The 17,519-nt window shown below is 40.8% G+C and overlaps 1 protein-coding gene across 1 annotated transcript in view; it reads left to right on the top strand.

Annotated features, from left to right (window-relative positions):
- LOC116995365 (von Willebrand factor-like) overlaps window positions 1–17,519 on the top strand; it is a 121,930-nt gene that overhangs the window by 79,093 nt on the left and 25,318 nt on the right. The window contains exons 32-38 of the mRNA XM_033058043.1: window positions 356–520; window positions 2,781–2,824; window positions 7,015–7,192; window positions 10,060–10,280; window positions 11,144–11,336; window positions 12,699–13,040; window positions 16,196–16,401. Coding sequence (XP_032913934.1) covers window positions 356–520; window positions 2,781–2,824; window positions 7,015–7,192; window positions 10,060–10,280; window positions 11,144–11,336; window positions 12,699–13,040; window positions 16,196–16,401 — 1,349 coding nt within the window. The remainder of the gene's footprint in view (window positions 1–355; window positions 521–2,780; window positions 2,825–7,014; window positions 7,193–10,059; window positions 10,281–11,143; window positions 11,337–12,698; window positions 13,041–16,195; window positions 16,402–17,519) is intronic.

Here is a 17,519-nt window from a genome sequence, read left to right as displayed (position 1 = left end):
CTTGGGAGTAGTAGAGCTCATCTTAGCTAACAGTGTGATTAGAGCAGCACCATTTCAGCCCTTAGTTGCCTTTAGCCAACGTGGGGGGAATGATGCAAATAACACATGAAAATTAAGTGTTGGAGAAAACTCTTCCCAGTTTTTTTTTTTTTTTTAAAGAAGCAAATGAAAAAAATAAAAGTGATATAATCTTTATGTTGGAAAAGATCTTTAAGATCATCATGTCCAACCATTAACCACGCACTGCCAAGTGCCATACCCTTCAAATAATTCCAGGGATGAACACTCCACATCTATGAGCAATGGTTTTCTCCTGTGCCTTGCCCATTTCAAACCCTTCCCTCTCCTTTCCTAGGGGTATCCCTGTTCCCAATTGGTGTTGGGAACAGATACGATGAAGGCCAGCTGAGGACTTTGGCTGGGCCATCTGCTGCTAACAGAATCATGAAGCTCCAGAATTTTGAAGATTTATCCACTATGATCAAATTGAATGGTGAATTTATGAAAAAAGTGTGCATGGGTAAGTCCAAAAGACCTTGCGTCTGGAGCATAACACAAAAATCGAAATGCAAAGGTAGAATGATTTTTCTTGATATTAGAAGGCAATCAGATGCTCTGCTGTGAGTGTTCCACTGACAACTATTGCAAATGCTGACCTAGACCATCACTTAGGTGTGAAACCAAATGTGAACCCTTTATATATGTATCCAGCTGCTATTCTAGTTAGCCCAATTCCAGCAAGGTTTTTAGAACTTCTTAGGCCTGAACTTTTGAGCTACCATCTTAATAAAAATCAATCTTGATAAAAACTTTGATAATCACTACTCAATAGCTGGAGAACACCAGGAAAGCTGAAGCTGTCATGAATGAATGGGCCATGTTTCAGAAATGTTGTGAGCAAAGATTTCAAGTTATGTTTTTTTCAGGCATTGTTATGTGTATGTCTACAGAATAGAAGCTGAAATAGAAGGCAAAAAGTAAAATAATAAAGAATTTGCTTTCCTGGAGAAAGAGATACGGGGAAAAAAGGTGTAAAATGTTTGAAAGAAGCATTCATTTATTTGTAGATGACAACACTCTTCCTCTAAGGAACATTGCTTCAACACTGACCAGGACTTTACTTCTTTTATCTCCTTGGTCTGGATAATAGACAATTTTCCCTCATCTAGTTCTTATTCCTTTTCCAATAACATCCACACGTTCTCACCACAAACCACTGCCTCATGGTGTTAGTCATTGCACAGGTTTTTGCCAGCATTACGAGGGCTTAGTTACATCTCCACTACAATAAATGGACTTTTTTTTGTGGAGCCAAGGACCTCTGAGAATGAGGAAGTTGCAGAGTGTTCACAGCCCAGCTTGGAGATATCCGATCAGCCTCCTCTGGGATCACTTCTGGCGTTTTAAAATCTCTCCAGAGCATCAAACAGCTGCCATTTTCTAGATTTAAACAGCTGCCATTTTCTTTCCTCTTGTTTAAAATAAGCTTATAAAGATGCATTTCCTCTCTTCACACTGTAAAAGATGTGACTTTTCTTGCTGTAAATTACATTGATCCAAGATATAGGATGGGGAGCAGGAATTTGGAACCAGTAACTGTTTTCTTATTGCAATCTGTGCTATAACCTATGAGTACTAGAGGTAAAAGCTTTGCATTTTTTGTGCAAGCTTTTCCAACAGCTCAAAAAGCCTTGAACTATAGATGTCTTCAACACCTAAAATCTGAGAAATTTAGTTCATCCTGGTGCTAATAGTGAAGACTTTGCCAGGGGGTGAAAAGCTATATATATACATATTTATTTTTTTTAATTTTTTTTTTTGGTGGGGATTTATTTTTTGTTTGGAATTTTTTTTCTGTTTGTTTTGTTTTGTATAAATTTCATACAATCTGTAAAGTATTATTTTCCCCACTAGACTCATACAGTGGGATTTCTCGTGCAGAGGGAGTCTCGCTTTTTGTATGGAAGTATACCAAAAATAATACCATTAAAAAAGATTTAAAAGAGTTCCTAAATTATTTTAAAATACATTACTTATCCAGGAAAAGACAGAGCACAGCGTGTATATAGGCTAGCATAGTCTGGTTTTCTATGAAGAACTTGCTAGTCAGTGTTTTAATTTCATAGACACTTCATCATGCCATAGTACAGAAATGAAATTGCTTCCAAAAGATCTTTAGGTGTGTAGTGAGAGCACACAAAAATAGAAACTGCAATTCAGTGGGTACCCTGTGGCCATTTAACTGATTATATGAAAAAAATGCTCATCACAGTAATGCCTGAATGTAAGGAAATGGAATTTGAGTGTTCTTATTGCTGCTGTTAGCATAGGTATGCTCTACTGATCTTTCTGCATTTAATAAATATGGGTGTGGGTGTGGAAATTCTCATTACCTGCCAAATTCCAGGAATATTCTCAACTGATCACAAGATTCTGAGGTAAGGCTGGGTTGTGCCTCAGAGCCAAAGCTCATCCTTTAAGCACCATCTGGGCAGAGCTGTGTCTGTACAAGGAGTGCTGTAGAATTGCACCCAGTTATTGCTCATGGGGTATTTTGGGACCATTGTCAATGTTTATGCCTTTTGTGACTTATTCTTGTACCCTTTGGATAAAGGTCTGCAGACTTCAGGTAAGGATTCACACACTCTAGCACAAAAAACCCCCAAACTTTTCACAGCTTAAATCAAGTTTTTAAGTAAACAATCTGTATTTTGGTGACCACCACTTAAAAGGCTGGATAAGGGAGTGGGATGACTAAAGCAAGTTTGCTTCTCTTTCAGACCCAGTCAGAGAATGCATAGATGAGGATGGAAACAAAAAGAGAGTAAGTACATTGCCTGGATTAACCATCTGGCTTTTAAGTTGCAAAACCATGAATTTCTTCACAGATAACCTGAAACAAAAAGTGTGGGACAATATAAAGAATTATCTCGGAGGAGGAAAATGTTGGCTTTTGAACTGGTGGGATAACTTTCCTCTAGCATCACCTCATCTTGGGGAGTGCTGAATCTTACTGAAGTCAGTGCAGAACCAAAAGTTGTGACAGTGTTTGTCTTCCCTGACAACAAAAATGCATTTCCATCTCCTGGTGAGAGGACTTCTGGGACAGCTACACATGGCCAAAATAAAGGTGCATGTACAGGGTCATTGTCCAGCCCCTGTCCTTCTGCTGAAATTACAAATATCTTGTCCCTGTGAAAATTTTACAGGAAGATAATTATTGTGTGATTGTCTGCCTCTAGGGAAAATCATCTCTTTAGCAATGGAATAAAATTTCTTGGAGTTTGTATGTGCAAAAATTCTCATTAGTCCTGAGAAAATGCTCAGAAATGTTAGTGAACTTGTCTGATCACTCAAAAGTGATCCCATTCTAAGAAATTGATGTTCCAGGTGTTGTAAATGGTTCAGATTCTTCATCTCAAGTGAAATGTCAGGGTTTTTCAGAGTGTATGATACTTCATGCATTTAAAAATATTAGCATAAGCTTGTGCCATGTTTTCTAGTAGGGATCAGTTACGAGTTCTGCTCTAGGATTTATCTTGCATTTTCCATATTCCTTTGATTTTTCCCTTGTGAAGACATGAATGTGAGGAAGGGGGTGGCTAATAAGTAAATACAAATTATCTGAACACAGGAAGTATATCAAAGCTGCCTTACATGGTTAGTCTCGATCAGCTGGTCAGAACACAGGAAGGCTTTAGCTAAGTTAGACACTATGTATAATCTCATGGCTTTGAGGCTGACAGCTTAATGAAGAAAAAAACCCAAACAACAACAACAAACAAAAGCTAAACTTGAAAAACTTTATTAAAACAAAAAAAAAAATCAGATTCTTATCTGCAGTTTGTACTGCATGTGTCCAGGTCTCTGGGCTCCTAGCAGCAGACACAGGTACATGCAGATAAGTAAACTTGAATTTCAGACATGTCAGGTTTCATTTTTGGGGTGATAAACCTAAAGCACAATTTCCGTTCTGGCTAAAATGCTTTTCGAAGGAAACAGACCGGGCTCCAGTCCATATAAAAATGAACCACACTTTCAAATGGCAACCTTTAGGGGGATTTGGAGTTGTCTCTTCTGTCAGCCAGGAAAAATAGGTGTTAGAAGGCACTGTGAGGCCACAGCCTCTGGAGCATCCCATGGAACCTACAGTTCAGAGTGGAAATTCCTGCCTCTGTGGTGCGGCATCCTCTGCTGTGCCTCACTGGCTCTTAGGTGCCACCGTTCTGTTCCCCTCCTCCAGCACAGCCCACAAATCCACAGGGAGGAAGAATCAAGGCTCTTCCTTCCCTGATTCAGAAAACACAGCCTTTTATATCGGCTTCATAATCTTTCAGGCGTTGCTCAGAGAATTCTTGCAGGAGGCTCAGCTCCCCAGCCGGGATGTCTGTCATGCACCTGGAGATTGTGGGAACTGATCTCTTGCAGTTTGCAAGGAAATCTGAGTTCTCAGGATCAAAAAATCTCAGTCTAAATCCTATCAGTGTGGGGAATATTATGATTTGTTACTTTTCCATGTTTTGGTTTGTTATTACCCTACCCTGCAAGCGACTGTAGAAGGAATATTCTTGATTAAGGTCATTGTTAGTAGCAGATCAAAGGTGCTGGGTCAGGCCAAAAATCTGTCCAATCCCCTGTATTGTGTGGCTGAATATAGGAGCCAGGGAAGCAATGTTAATAAATACATATAAAAATTCCCTGAATTACCCTGGCCATAAACAATTTGTTACTCAGGGACACCCTGAGCTGCAAGTGACACCTTTGTGTATTTGATAGTGCAGTTTTGTCCTCTGTGAGTTTGTTCAGCTGTTCTTTGAATCCTTGGAAGTTTTTAGTGCTCCTCAGATACAGTGGCAAAGGGCTGCAGGAGTGCCAAACATAGGATGTGTAAAGAACCACTGGTTTGATATTTTAATTTGCCACCTGGGAGAATATCAGAACAATTATGAGAAATTATGAGAATGTTTTTAAAACATAGTTAATTTTCATTAGCCTTAAAATTTTTTAAATTTGAAAATTTAGAAGTAGGCATAAAGGTGATAGTAAAAGTGTAGGTTTTTGTCTTATAATAGTGATTTTTTTCCCAAGAAGTGATCTGTAGAGTAATTTGCATTTCTAGGCTGTTTGAGGTGGCAAACCCCAAATTCCTGAGTTATTACCATGGCTTTTCTAGTATTGTTCCACTCTTGGCTTAAAGAGCAGACAAACAAACAAATAACCTAACCTAATCTATGAGCTAGGAGCCAAGGGAGCTGCTGAGGTGCGTGGGTCTCTCTCCTGCAGATGCACAGTGAGACACGGAGTGTGCACATCCAGGTCTGTAGGTTCAGAGCTCCCTCAGAGAGGAAGTCTGAGGCTTCCTGCAGTGTCCTGGCAGACTTATCCTTCACAGCTTGGAAACACTGGTTTTGCTTTCCTTTCTGTCCTGCTTTTGTTCCTACAGTTTCATATCAGTTGGGATTTGGGCTTTGTCTTAGAGTCCCTGTGTTTTCTCTGCACTAGCATTCTTGGGGTTTTTTCCTCCCTCAACTTTTTTTTTTTAATGTCTTGTGCTTTGCCTTTCTTGTCCAACTCTGAGATGTTTTCTAATAAATGTCCTATTAAAGAGTGAAATAAAACCAATTAAATATGTATGGAAGTCAGACTTGCACAGCTGTATATGTACCCTTCCAGGTGCTCCAGTTTCAGTGAGCTGTAGGAGAGACCACTGTAATTAAAAAGCATTCTATCTCTTCCTATATAAATACTTTGGCTGTCCTTAAAGCTCCTCTTGTTTCTTTTTCACAGCCTCCTCTAGGCTCACAAGCCTGAGAAAAGTATTAAGCAACTTCCAGTTGCCTATTCGAAGTCCTGAAACATTAAACAAGTAAATCAACCTGTATTCAATATGTGATTTTTTTGTGGCTGCAAATCTGGCAGCTCTTGTTTAGACTTGACAGCATCCCATAGCTCAGAGATATAGAGAAATACTCTCATAATGACAAGAATAATCTGTGAATTGTGTTGCTACTGGTATTTTGTCCCTTTTTTCCTTCTCTTCTATGGGAATGATGGTTAAGCTCTGAAGGGCAGGTGGGAGATGGCCATGCCCAGTATCAATTCTCTTTTCTTCCCCACATTTCTGCTTGTGAATACCAGGGAATGTTACCCAGCTCACAGAAGCACTGTTTCACTTGTACTGGTGTTTCTGGACTCCCCTTTGCAGAGAGAGCTCTGGGAGTGCTGTTTCCCACATTTGGGGATGTTCCTCGGAATGGACATCTCAGGGTTAAGCACTGTTTTAAAACTCATTCAGACTACTCATGGACTTTAGAGCTCTGCAGGATTGAGACCAGAGAGCCTAACTTTCTGCAGACAGGAATCTTGAGATATTCCACATCTATTTCTCTGTCATTTATTAGTACATAATCCTGGTGCCTTAAAACTCAGACTGTCCTTTAGAAAACAGGAATATATTTTACATTTAATTCTTCAACTCTAGAAATCCACTGTGTACAGCTGATAACACTGATCTGGTAAAGGAACAATTTCCCTTTGGGAAGAAAGGAGCTGTTTTAAAGTTTCAGAGTTGTTGATAAAATAACTGCAATATGCTATACTTTCCTAGTTTGGAACAAATATTAATTCCTGCACTGCTCTGACCATCTGTGGCTAATGAAAACTAAAGGATTTAAAATTTAAAATAAATTTGAGGGCAATTCTTTATTGACTCTACTCTCAGTGCATGTTGTATGATGGCTAAGCTCTAACTATAGGTGGCTGGAACAAAATATCTCCTATTGTAGACTGTTATCTTTAGCTTGGAATTTCAGCCTGCTTCTTAGTGCTTCTAATTTAAACTTTCTCATCCTCATGAAGTCCTTAATACAGTACATTCCATTATTTATTTTTCCAAGGCTAATGTGAGTAGCACTGCTGTTGGGGTCACTTCACTTTCTGGCTGTAGCTCCATGACACCAGCCAAACTTTGCATTTTTGGTTTCAACTGTTGCATATCTGTGTTCCTCTCCCTAGCCTGGTGATAAATGGACATTATCAGACCAGTGCCACACTGTGACCTGCTTCCCAGGAGATTACACAGTTCTAGAGAGCCACCACATCAACTGTGAGAGGATGCCAAAGCCTGTGTGTCACAGCAACCTTCCTGCTGTTAAGGTGGAGGAAACGTGCGGATGCCGATGGATGTGCCCATGTGAGTATCTGTCCATGTGTGCCTCTCCCTCCCCATCACCTGAAATGTTTGATCACAAATGTACTGCTGTGTGGAGCTTCTCAGCCACTGAACACTTCAAAGCTGACCAGGATGGGAGGAATTGCTGTTTAATTGTTGTACAGTGATTTAAACAAATAATTAGGCTTGTGAGAGCCTCACTGATGCTGGAATGCCTAATGCTGCTTGCCAAGTTCAGGGCCACTCTGAGCTTATTTTTTGCATTTCTAGAGTGACAGTGTTTTATCAGGGAATTTCACACTCAATTTCCAAAGCTGGGAAGGAGGAAGTGTGGGAGAAACCAGGAATTTATCTCGATAAGCTGTAAGCAAGCCATGGATTCTTGATCCATCTTGGGGCTGGAGGGTTTGGCCTGCCCTCAGTCAAGCAAGTGTAGTACAAAAACATCAACAAGAAATTCTCCCTACCTCCAGATAACCTCATCCAGAGTGTCTGAGCAGAAAGGCTGAACACTGTCTGAGTGGTGTATGGGCTGGGATGACTGGAACAGGAATCAGGTGCATCCACTCACATTTTCAGGGTTTTAGGGTTGCAGCCCTGAGGTTGGTGATCCATTTAGTAAAACTTAAGTGGGTTTAAATCTAAATTCATATGCTTACTTCTTAAAAGTAGATCAGAACCGTGTATGTATACACACACCTCTTCTTCACAACATCTGATCTCAGTTTAAAATGTTCTCTGCTGAGCTGGCTGATTTAAGTACCAGCCTCTGCTTGAGACACCAAAGCTCGTGGCTGGATTTTGATCCCTGAACTCTTAGACATGCAAAATTATTTATACCCTGAGTTTTAGCATTTCCTAAAGGGGTATTCGATGACCTAAACACTTCAAATCTAACATTTCTGGTTTGCTACAAGGATTTTGAAAATTAGAAATATTTTAGATGGATAGTCATAGCTATTTTATAATGTTTAAAAGATAGTCTTAATGATACCTACCCATAAGAAGTGCATCTTTATTAAATTTCTTGATCCTAAACACATAGATAGCAACATGAGGCCATTACTTTTGGGATGCAAGACATACCTTCATTAAAAAAAAAACTTCTAAAAGGATGAAATGAAAAGAACCTTTCATACCATTACCTGATTATCATGAAGAGTCCTATAGTTCACTTGAGTAAAGATGAGCTGAAAACTGTTTATCTCTTTATGAATTTAATGAGCTATGATACCTCAATTTTTTTTCCCTAATGTTGTACAACTTGTGAGGGAAAAATAGAAAGATTTCATGTTGCAGAGGGAGGGAACAAAAAATCCCCACCCTCCCCCAGCTGATTAAAACACCCCATGGATCAAGTCCTCTTTTAATGTCTACTCAGTAAAACCATGGTGATTCTGTGCAACTAAAGCAACATCTGTAGCAGCTGGAATGGTTGATTCTGATGCTATGTGAAACAAAATTCACAGCAATCAGAGAAGCAGAGATGGGCATAACAGAGGAGGTGCTGAATGGGAGCTCAGTGTGAGGCAGCATCTGGTTAGGCCACCTGTAAAAATGCTGCTGAATTGACTCATTATTTACTCATTTAGAGAGCTAAAACATAATTTCCAGCCATGGCTTAACAACGTGGGTGATGTGACAAAGAGGAAGTCCTTGAAAAAGTCTTCTTAGGTCATCTGAGTTCAGAGGATGGTTCAGGAGCTACCCTGCAAAGGTGCTTGCTGAGCTAGTTACAGATTTTAACAGCAGCATGATTTGCAATGTGATTCATGGCTGTTGTGTGCTCTTGGACTACTTTGAAATGGATCGCATTAGTGCATTTTGTGCTACAGAAACCTATGAGAAATTTAAAAGGATTCCCATTATCCTTAATTTTTTTAAGGTCCATGAGCAAGTAAAGATTGAGAAATGTGGTTATACTGCTAACTCATTTCATTGTTATTTATGTATGAACTTTATAAGCATTTACAGTAAAATAGCTGAAGATGCTCTGTGCTCCTAAGGGATTCCTCTCCCCCTCCCTCCCTCACTCTGGATGCTGTTTTTTCCTCGGAAATTAAATTTGAAGGTCATTGAGTAAGAAAAAGATTATTCTCAGCTAGAAGCAAAGTACTGAATTATTAACAATGGCAATCCTCCTCCTTACATGTTTTGCTGGCATTGATTTTATTGTCCTTATTATCCTTTAAGCAACAGATTTGAAAAAAATATGAGCTAGAGGCATCAGGTTTTGTTTTGGTTCTTCTGGGATTATAATCTTCCTTGTTTTCCAGTTTTTGAAGATGAGGAAGTGTTTATAACCCAATGACTAGGCTGTCAGCTGGCCATTGGTTTATCCTGTGCATTTTATTTCTCTGCAGTTTCCCTGCTTCCTGTTTGAAAAAAAGTTCCTGAGTATCAACTTGTGATGTGTCTGAGCAGGGTGAAATAGTGTTATTTGGAATCACTGTACAATATATAATAATATATTATTATATTAATTATATAATATATAATGCAATATAAAGGTTGAACAGTGTATTCCAATCTTTCTACAAACAGGAAAGGGATTTTCCCTGTTTCATTTTTGCATAAAATCTATTGCTAAATCATATTGAATGGGAATAAGTTTCAGGCAAAGGGATTTTCTACAAGTTTATCCAAATCTTTTATAATACTAACTGTTCCCAGAAAAAGATATTGCAAAAAACCTCCACATGTGATGAAGTATTTACATTTATGTACATATTATGAAGTTTATACATTTATTAATGTTTGCTACAGCATTTGCAGTTCATTACCTTCCTCTTTCCCAATTAGTTGGTTCCCCATGCCCACAAAAGTTGTGAGGAAATAGTAAAATTTAAAAGCAAATGCCTACATGTTTTTTTTTTTTTTATTTTTAGGTGTCTGTATAGGAAGTTCATCTCAACATATTGTCACTTTTGATGGACTGAATTTTAAGCTGACTGGCAACTGTTCCTACACCTTATTTGAAGACTTGCACCACGATGTTGAAGTCGTGCTCCATGAAGGGTCGTGCAGAACAGCACCCAGGATGAACTGCATGGACTCCATCGAAGTGAAGCATCGTGGTGTGGCAGTGCAGCTCTTCAGTGACATGGCAGTAAGCAAACTCCAGGAACTCATCTGTGCATTGTCTGCTCCTGCTGCAGAATTCAGGTTATGGGGGGCGGGGGGCAGAATTTCTTCCCTTGATCCAGTTTCAGCCTGTTTTTAACATCTCCATTTTAAGATACAATCAGTTTTCACAGAATGAGCCAGAAACATTTCTCACCTTTTTCTCTCTGTTTTGCCAATGTCAAGAGTGTGAGATTTGGCTGTGTGTCCCTGACACTTCTCCCAGAAAGGCAGGATTACAGACAGGACATACTGCACTCTGATTCCCCTCTTTTGGTAGAGGTCCTTCATGCTATGTTTGGTCCATGGGAGAGCTCTCTGTTCCTCACAGAGATGTGCCTGACTAACCAGCTGAAGGTCTAAGTCTTGCTTCTCACTTTTTGTGCAACTGGACCTCAGCATTAGAAGAAAGAGCAGCTTAGTATGCATGGCTTCGGTTTTATAGGCAGAGAATATTAAAACTCAACCCATTTTTCAGCCTCTGGCTGCTCAGACATACAGAAGTTGGCCAACTTGCTAAAATGATCTGTTCTGACTCATGTAGCAAATTAGAGTGGACCAAAACACCTATATCAAGTTCTGCATGGTGCTGGACATGTGGTGGTCAAAGAGGGCACTTATATAAGAAAATGTTGGAAGAGTTTTTCATGCAATTCACAGGATGAAGATCAAGTACTTCTGTATGTTTTTAGACTCAATAGAAACCTCCAGCTGGCAAAATTATTTCTTATGTTCAGTTGGATCTTCAGATATTTGTCAAGTCAAAATCTGCTTCAGCTGTAAAATTGGCTTGATTTGGAACTGCTTGATAGAATTGATGTGACCATCTCACCTTTATTTCTTAAACAGGTGGCTGTTAATGGTGAAAGGGTTCTTATCCCCTATTCCAGCAGCTTGTTTGAAATCACTGCCTACGGAGACATAATGCATGAAATCAAGTTCTCTCATCTCGGGCATAATCTCACATTTACTCCAAGAAACAATGAATTTATTCTTAGACTTAATTCAAAGAGCTTTTCTTCAGGAACGAAAGGGCTTTGTGGTAAGTTTGAAAGTTAGCACTTTTAACAGCTTCCTACTTGGGCTTGAACTTGTATTTATTTTACTGCTATTTGTGAATCTCTAAGTCTGTAAACTCTCTGGATGAACTGATCTCATGCTTTTGGGGGAATATTGGAAATCTGTCTAAGTTTTTCTACTCTCATCCCCAATGTCACAACCCACTGATGCCCAGTAATACTTTAGAAAGAACAGCAAAGATGGCTTTCTGGTTTTTTTTGCTTCAAGTTATCTTTTCAAGGAGTTTCATGCTTGTCTTAGTTTGGAAGACCGGTGTCTGCTAAGAAAGGCAGGAACCTCTCTTTGAAAATGGAGAATGTAAAACCCCTCCCTCCAAATTATTATAATTTTGAAATCAAATGGCTCTCAGGCAAAGATATGGGAATTAGGAATAACAGTTCTTTTCTAGGGAAATTAAAATAGGAATACAGCACTACAAAGAAACAAACTCCAAACCCTGACAAAGTCAGAGTACAACCTGACACCCCGTCAGGCAGGGTGTTGGCAGCAGTCCCATTAAATGGTGGCTGCATCCTCCTGCAGTGACAGATGTGGCTCAGTTGGAGCAGTGCTCCTGTACAAGGTGCAGTTTCCCTCCGGAGGTCCAGTGGTGATGTGGAGAAATCCGGTTTTCCTCTGGAGTCCAGTGGAGAAAGGGGCTCCCTTAGTGTCCCAAAACCTCTGTTTTATCTTGGTAAGAAATGTTGGGCTCTTCCCCCTGGCTGGAGCAACTTCCAATGGGATGCAGTAATTTTATCAGTCCCACAGTGGGACTCAATGGGCCATTAGCAGAAAATGACTGGCTGGAGGAAGGATGGGTTGTGAAAAGATAAAGAACAATGCCCTGCCTGGTTTCAATGGATGGCCCATTAGCAGAATATCTCCCATGGAGATAAGGATCACTGCCCCCACCCTCAACAGATGGTGATAGAATAGAAACCTTTTATCACACCCTGTATTGTAACCCAAGACAGTGCTTTTTTTTTTTGGATGAGGGTTTAATTTTACATTCTTACAAATTCCCCCGTGAGAAGTATGACCAGTGCTTGCAGTGAAGGTGAAAAATTTGAGGGGGCAAGTGCTACCTGGGTGAGTTAATTCTACAGCACCCTCAGTGGTGTAATCTATATAGAGATTGCACCTCTGTGGCATAGCCTGTACCTCCTTTAGTGAGGAAATGTGAAACAAGACCCAGGGTATTTATGTCTCTATTGACAACAGCTATAAGGCGGATAATGAATTCCTCAAGCTGCCCTGACCAGCACCATCCATCCAATCCCTGTTTTTCCTCTAGGTTTATTTTAGTGCTGATTACTCAGATTTTTTTCTCCCTTTACTCGCCCAGGGCTGTGTGACCAGAACCACGCCAATGACTTCACGCTGCGCAATGGCTCAGTCACTGCGGACAGCAGCATGTTCATCCAGGACTGGACAGTGCCAGAGCCCGGCCAGGTCTGTGACAGCCGCAGGGACGAGCGCTGCTCCGAGCGCGTGCCCGGCCACTGCCGCCTCCTGCTCTCGGATCGCTTCGAGGAGTGCCACAAAATCTTCACCCCCAGCTTGTTCTACGAGGCCTGCATGGAGAACAGCTGCTACGAGGAGGAGGCCTGCGAGATTATCGCGTCCTACGTTCACATCTGCCAGGAGAACGGCGTCTGTGTGGACTGGAGAACGCCTGAGTTTTGCCGTAAGGGTTCACTCTGTGCTAAAAATGATAAAGAAATTGCCCTGCTTTGGGGCATCTCATCTGGGTAATGTTAATTTTTTGAATGTTTCAGATCAGGTTTGTTGTACGAGTAACTGGTTGGTCACCTGCTAAGCTGGAAGTTATGAAGGAAATGTTTCTTGGTAAACTGCTAACTGGTGGAATTGCAGGCTAGAGGGGAATAAAGGTACTGTGGAGGGGACTCACAGCTATGTGACAGGGCCTGGCTCTGCAGCCACTGAACCTTTGTGGCATCAGGTTTGAGCTGAGAGTCTGCAGGGCTCTTTTAGCAGCAGATACCATTGCTTTGATACAGCCTGAGGTGGACAGAGAAACTCATACTTTGGACTAGTGGAACTGCTTCCCAGCCTGTCACTGACATACCTGGCACAAAATAAGACTTTTCTTTGTAACAGTTTCACAAATTCCTCCCATTTCCCTCAAAACCAAAAATTTTGAGAATGTGGTGGCAGTGCCAGTGTGATTTTAAGTTTTGGCTACAGGGAAAAAATGGGAAAAAGGCCTCTCTCTGTGGCGTCATTTCTTGCCAGGACATGCCAACTAGGCTAAATGAACAAGCTGTAATTTGCTTTGCAAATCTGGTTCTCCTTCTGCCTGGGTTTTACTTGTGTTTTGGAGGTATAAAGCTTGTGCTGTGGGAAAGCAGTGTAGCAGAGTGTATTGCACATTACCAGAACCCAACCAAGGCAAGCAATACCCCCATGCCAGAGCCAAACCCAGACAACTATTGCTTTGTGTATCTTCTCTCCTAACTTCTCATAGACAAGTAGGTCTGCTTTCTCTTCCTGGTTTTTTTTCCCTTTTTTTTTGGTCCCTTTTTCTCCTGAAAACCCTCTTAGGAGGCATATCTAAAGATCTGCCAAAAATGTGAGGTCTCGTTAAGTACAAACAAATAACTCTTGAGGTGGCTTATTTTCCACTTTCTCTAGTTAACCTTTTGCAGTGATGGTTGCAGACATTCATGTTGTCCCACAGTATGTCTGCTTTAGTCAAATGCCTTAGATGTGGATGTGTGTAGGCATTTTCTTTCTCAGCTACCTTCTCACAGAGTGCCTTGATGTCCCAGTTGGTTTTCTCACCTCCTGCCTCTCTAATTGAATTGTTTCTTGTTGCTTTGCTTTCTTTCCCTGGATACTTTTAATTTCAGAACTAGAGAACCAGCATCCTAAAGACATGTTATCAAAAATGTGCAAAACAAATGCTTTTATTCATGTTTTGAACACAGACTGAAGGAATGGTGGGATATGAAGTGTGAGTTCGGCCTGAGCCTCCAGTTAATGTTTGAAATATCTTTCCAGGATCATAGGTTACTGAACACAGTCTGGTTGGAGTATAGTCCCAGAAAGCAGAAGCAGAACATTGCCAGCCATTTTCCAAATTCAGTGCTTCAACCAGAATTTGCAAATTGTAACGTCCAAAGCTGGATGTCAGCAGATTACCTTAATAACTCTGTGCAGTTTTCAAATGCCTGTCTGGTTACACAGCCTGTACAAGGATAGACAGAGTTGCTCATTTTAACACTAATTGCATTAAATTCTTAAGTGTCCTAGCAAAAACATCATCATCCTTCTTCCAGCAAATGCAACTGCCAAAAATTTAAATTGTCAACATTTGGTTTATCCAAGTTGCATTAATCACTAAGCAGACACTACAGCTTAATAATCACTCTACCACTGTATGGTTAATAACAGTAGCACAGTTCTGGATTACCTTGCTTCCCTCCTCCTAGTGCATTGAATCCCTGTCATTCTTGTAGAATTTTACTTGAGGCCTTGTCATGCCATATTGGGACATTCCAAGCACTACAAATCCTTCCTGATTACTCTTCCTGGATGGGTGAATATACTCTGTAATTCAGATGTATTCAGCCTGTAAAAGAGAAGGCTTTGGAGTGACCTCATTGTGGCCTTCCAGAGTCTGAAGGGAGAGCACAGGAAAGATGGATAGAGACTCTTGACAAGGGCCTGGAGGAGGAGGAATGGCTTCACACTGACAGAAGGAAGATTGGATATTGGGAAGGAATTGTTCCCTGTGAGGGTGGTGAGGCCCTGGCACAGGTTTCCCAGAGAAGCTGTGGCTGCCCCATCCCTGGAAGTGTCCAAGGCCAGGCTGGATGGGGCTCTGAGTAACCTGGGCTAGTGGAAGATGTCCCTGCCCATGGCAGGGGGTAGAACTTTAGGTCTCTTCCAGACCAAGCTATTCTATGATTATATGAAATAATTTGCTTTAACGTGGAAAGGGTTAATGTTAAAGACTTTTTTTTCTGTCTCCATTGGCTGCTAGAAGAGTGTGTGTAGACAGTTTAGCTGATGAATGTTTTCTTGTTTGTTTGTTTGGGAGCTTGGGTTTTCTTTCAATGTTTTTTGTCAGGGGACTGAAAGGAAGTTTTATAAACCTCAGAGCAGTCACAGGCTGGGAAATAAGAAACACTTTTTCTAATTGAAACTGTAGAGAAAATAGACTTAAGGGAATATATTGTATGGAAGCTGTGTCCAAAGGTTTTTTTGAATAGCTGTAGCCCTAATTTTGTGTTTGCCCTTAGAGATAATATCCTCAGGTTTATGAACACATCAGTAAAACTTTTCTGTTGGCTTACAAGGTTATGCAACTTTCCTTGATTCAATTAATTATCTTAATAAGGCAATTCAGTTAAAAAGATGCAGATATCCAGCAGGTTCAGTTTTGAAGTACCAAAATGTTCTGTTTGTTAATTTTCTTAAGTTCTATGGGAATACTCCAGTCTATGAAGTTAAAAAAATAAAAAACCCAAAACTTTCTTCAATGATTCTGTCTGTCCTGACTATCTTTAAACCATGCACTGTTACCATAGACAAAGTTCTACAATCTTATGTCTGTGGCCCAGTGTTGGAAACAAAATTTGACAAGTGAACACTCACCTATTGTATCATTATTGGGGTGAGTCATATGTTGCTGCTGGTTGATGTGACCTAAAAATATGGTTTGCTGATTTGTGCTGCAAGGGACCAGATCCATTCATTGGGTGATGGCTTTCTAAAATTGGAAAAATTCTAAAGAAAGCTTGAGTGGAAAGATTGATCTGCATTTCCTTAGATCTTTTTAAACAAAGGTGGTGTTTTCTTCTCTGTCTTGTTCAGCAATGAAATGTGCCCCACATCTGACGTACGACCACTGCCACACAACCTGTGTGAAGAGCTGTGAGAATAATACCAAAGTCAGTGTCTGCAAGGATTATCCCATGGAAGGCTGCTTTTGCCCAGAGGGAAAGGTGATTTTTGGTGACAGCTGTGTTAGTGAAGAAGTCTGCACTCAGTGTGTCAGTGAGGATGGCACACACCATCAGGTAACTACACGCACAGCAACCTCTGGCAGTGGTTGGAGTTCACACCTTTGAAAGCAAACCTGTTCTCCCTTTGGATACTTTATTTTCTAGCTCAGTTCCTCCTAATCTGCTGGCTGTCAGCCCCATTTAGCTCCCCTAGTGTGAAATTGGCTGAGACTGGATATAAAGATCACAGCTGGGACTGTATAGACCTGGCAAGGCATAACAATTCCATGTGGAGGGGGATCTAGAGAGAAGAGAGGAAGAGTGATGGCATAAGTGAATATTTACCAAGATAAACATCTCCATTCAGCAGATTTTTATGAGTAATGACAATTTAATCATAAATCTGAATCCTTTACCAAAAAAAAAGTGTTGTATTGTCTTTGCAAAGCTCACTGAAATCCTCATGAGGGGCAGTGGAGAGAACAGAATCAAACTCTTCCCCCTGTGACCAGGGAGAGGATCTGAGGAAAGGGCTGGAGCTGTGTCAGGGGAGGGTCAGGCTGGATATCAGGGAAAGGTTCTTCCCCCAGAGGGTGTCGGGCACTGCCCAGGCTCCCCAGGGAATGGTCACAACCCCAAGGCTGCCAGAGCTCCAGGAGTGTTTGGAGAATTCTCTCAGGGATGCACAGGGTGGGATTGTTGGGGTGTCTGTGCAGGGCCAGGAGCTGGGATGGATGATGACCCTTGTGGGTCCCTTCCAATTAATGTATGAAATATTTCCAGTGGTTGGTGGGAGGTGGTGAGACCAAGTCAACCTTATGTCAAATGGTATTTCTCTACTTTTTTTTTTTTTTTTTTTTTTTTTTGTGGAGAATTATTCCTTTGAAATTCCTCATTTTGGTTTTACTGAAAATTTACTTTGCTTAGTTAAGGCAGCCCTCTCTGTGGCAGCATGGGGTTGGGAAAAGCTGTGGATGCTGGGTACCAGAATGCAGTCAAAGACTCTTGATTCCAGCATCACACAGTGGGTGTGTCCCCTATCCCAAACTCTTCCCTGTGTCCCCTGTTCCAAGTAAAAGGGGTGGTTCCTCTTTACCCCCAACTATTCAGCTCTTAAAGTTTGCACTCTAAACTCAGCCAGTCCTCTTCAATCCACATTTTTTTAATAGGACTTGAAAAAGGGACTTTAATTG

Source organism: Catharus ustulatus, chromosome 4 (genome assembly GCF_009819885.2).
Source record: "Catharus ustulatus isolate bCatUst1 chromosome 4, bCatUst1.pri.v2, whole genome shotgun sequence".
Lineage (NCBI taxonomy): Eukaryota > Metazoa > Chordata > Aves > Passeriformes > Turdidae > Catharus > Catharus ustulatus.
The sequence above is the reverse complement of the archived record's forward strand: the minus strand, read 5'-3'. Positions and strand labels throughout refer to the sequence as shown.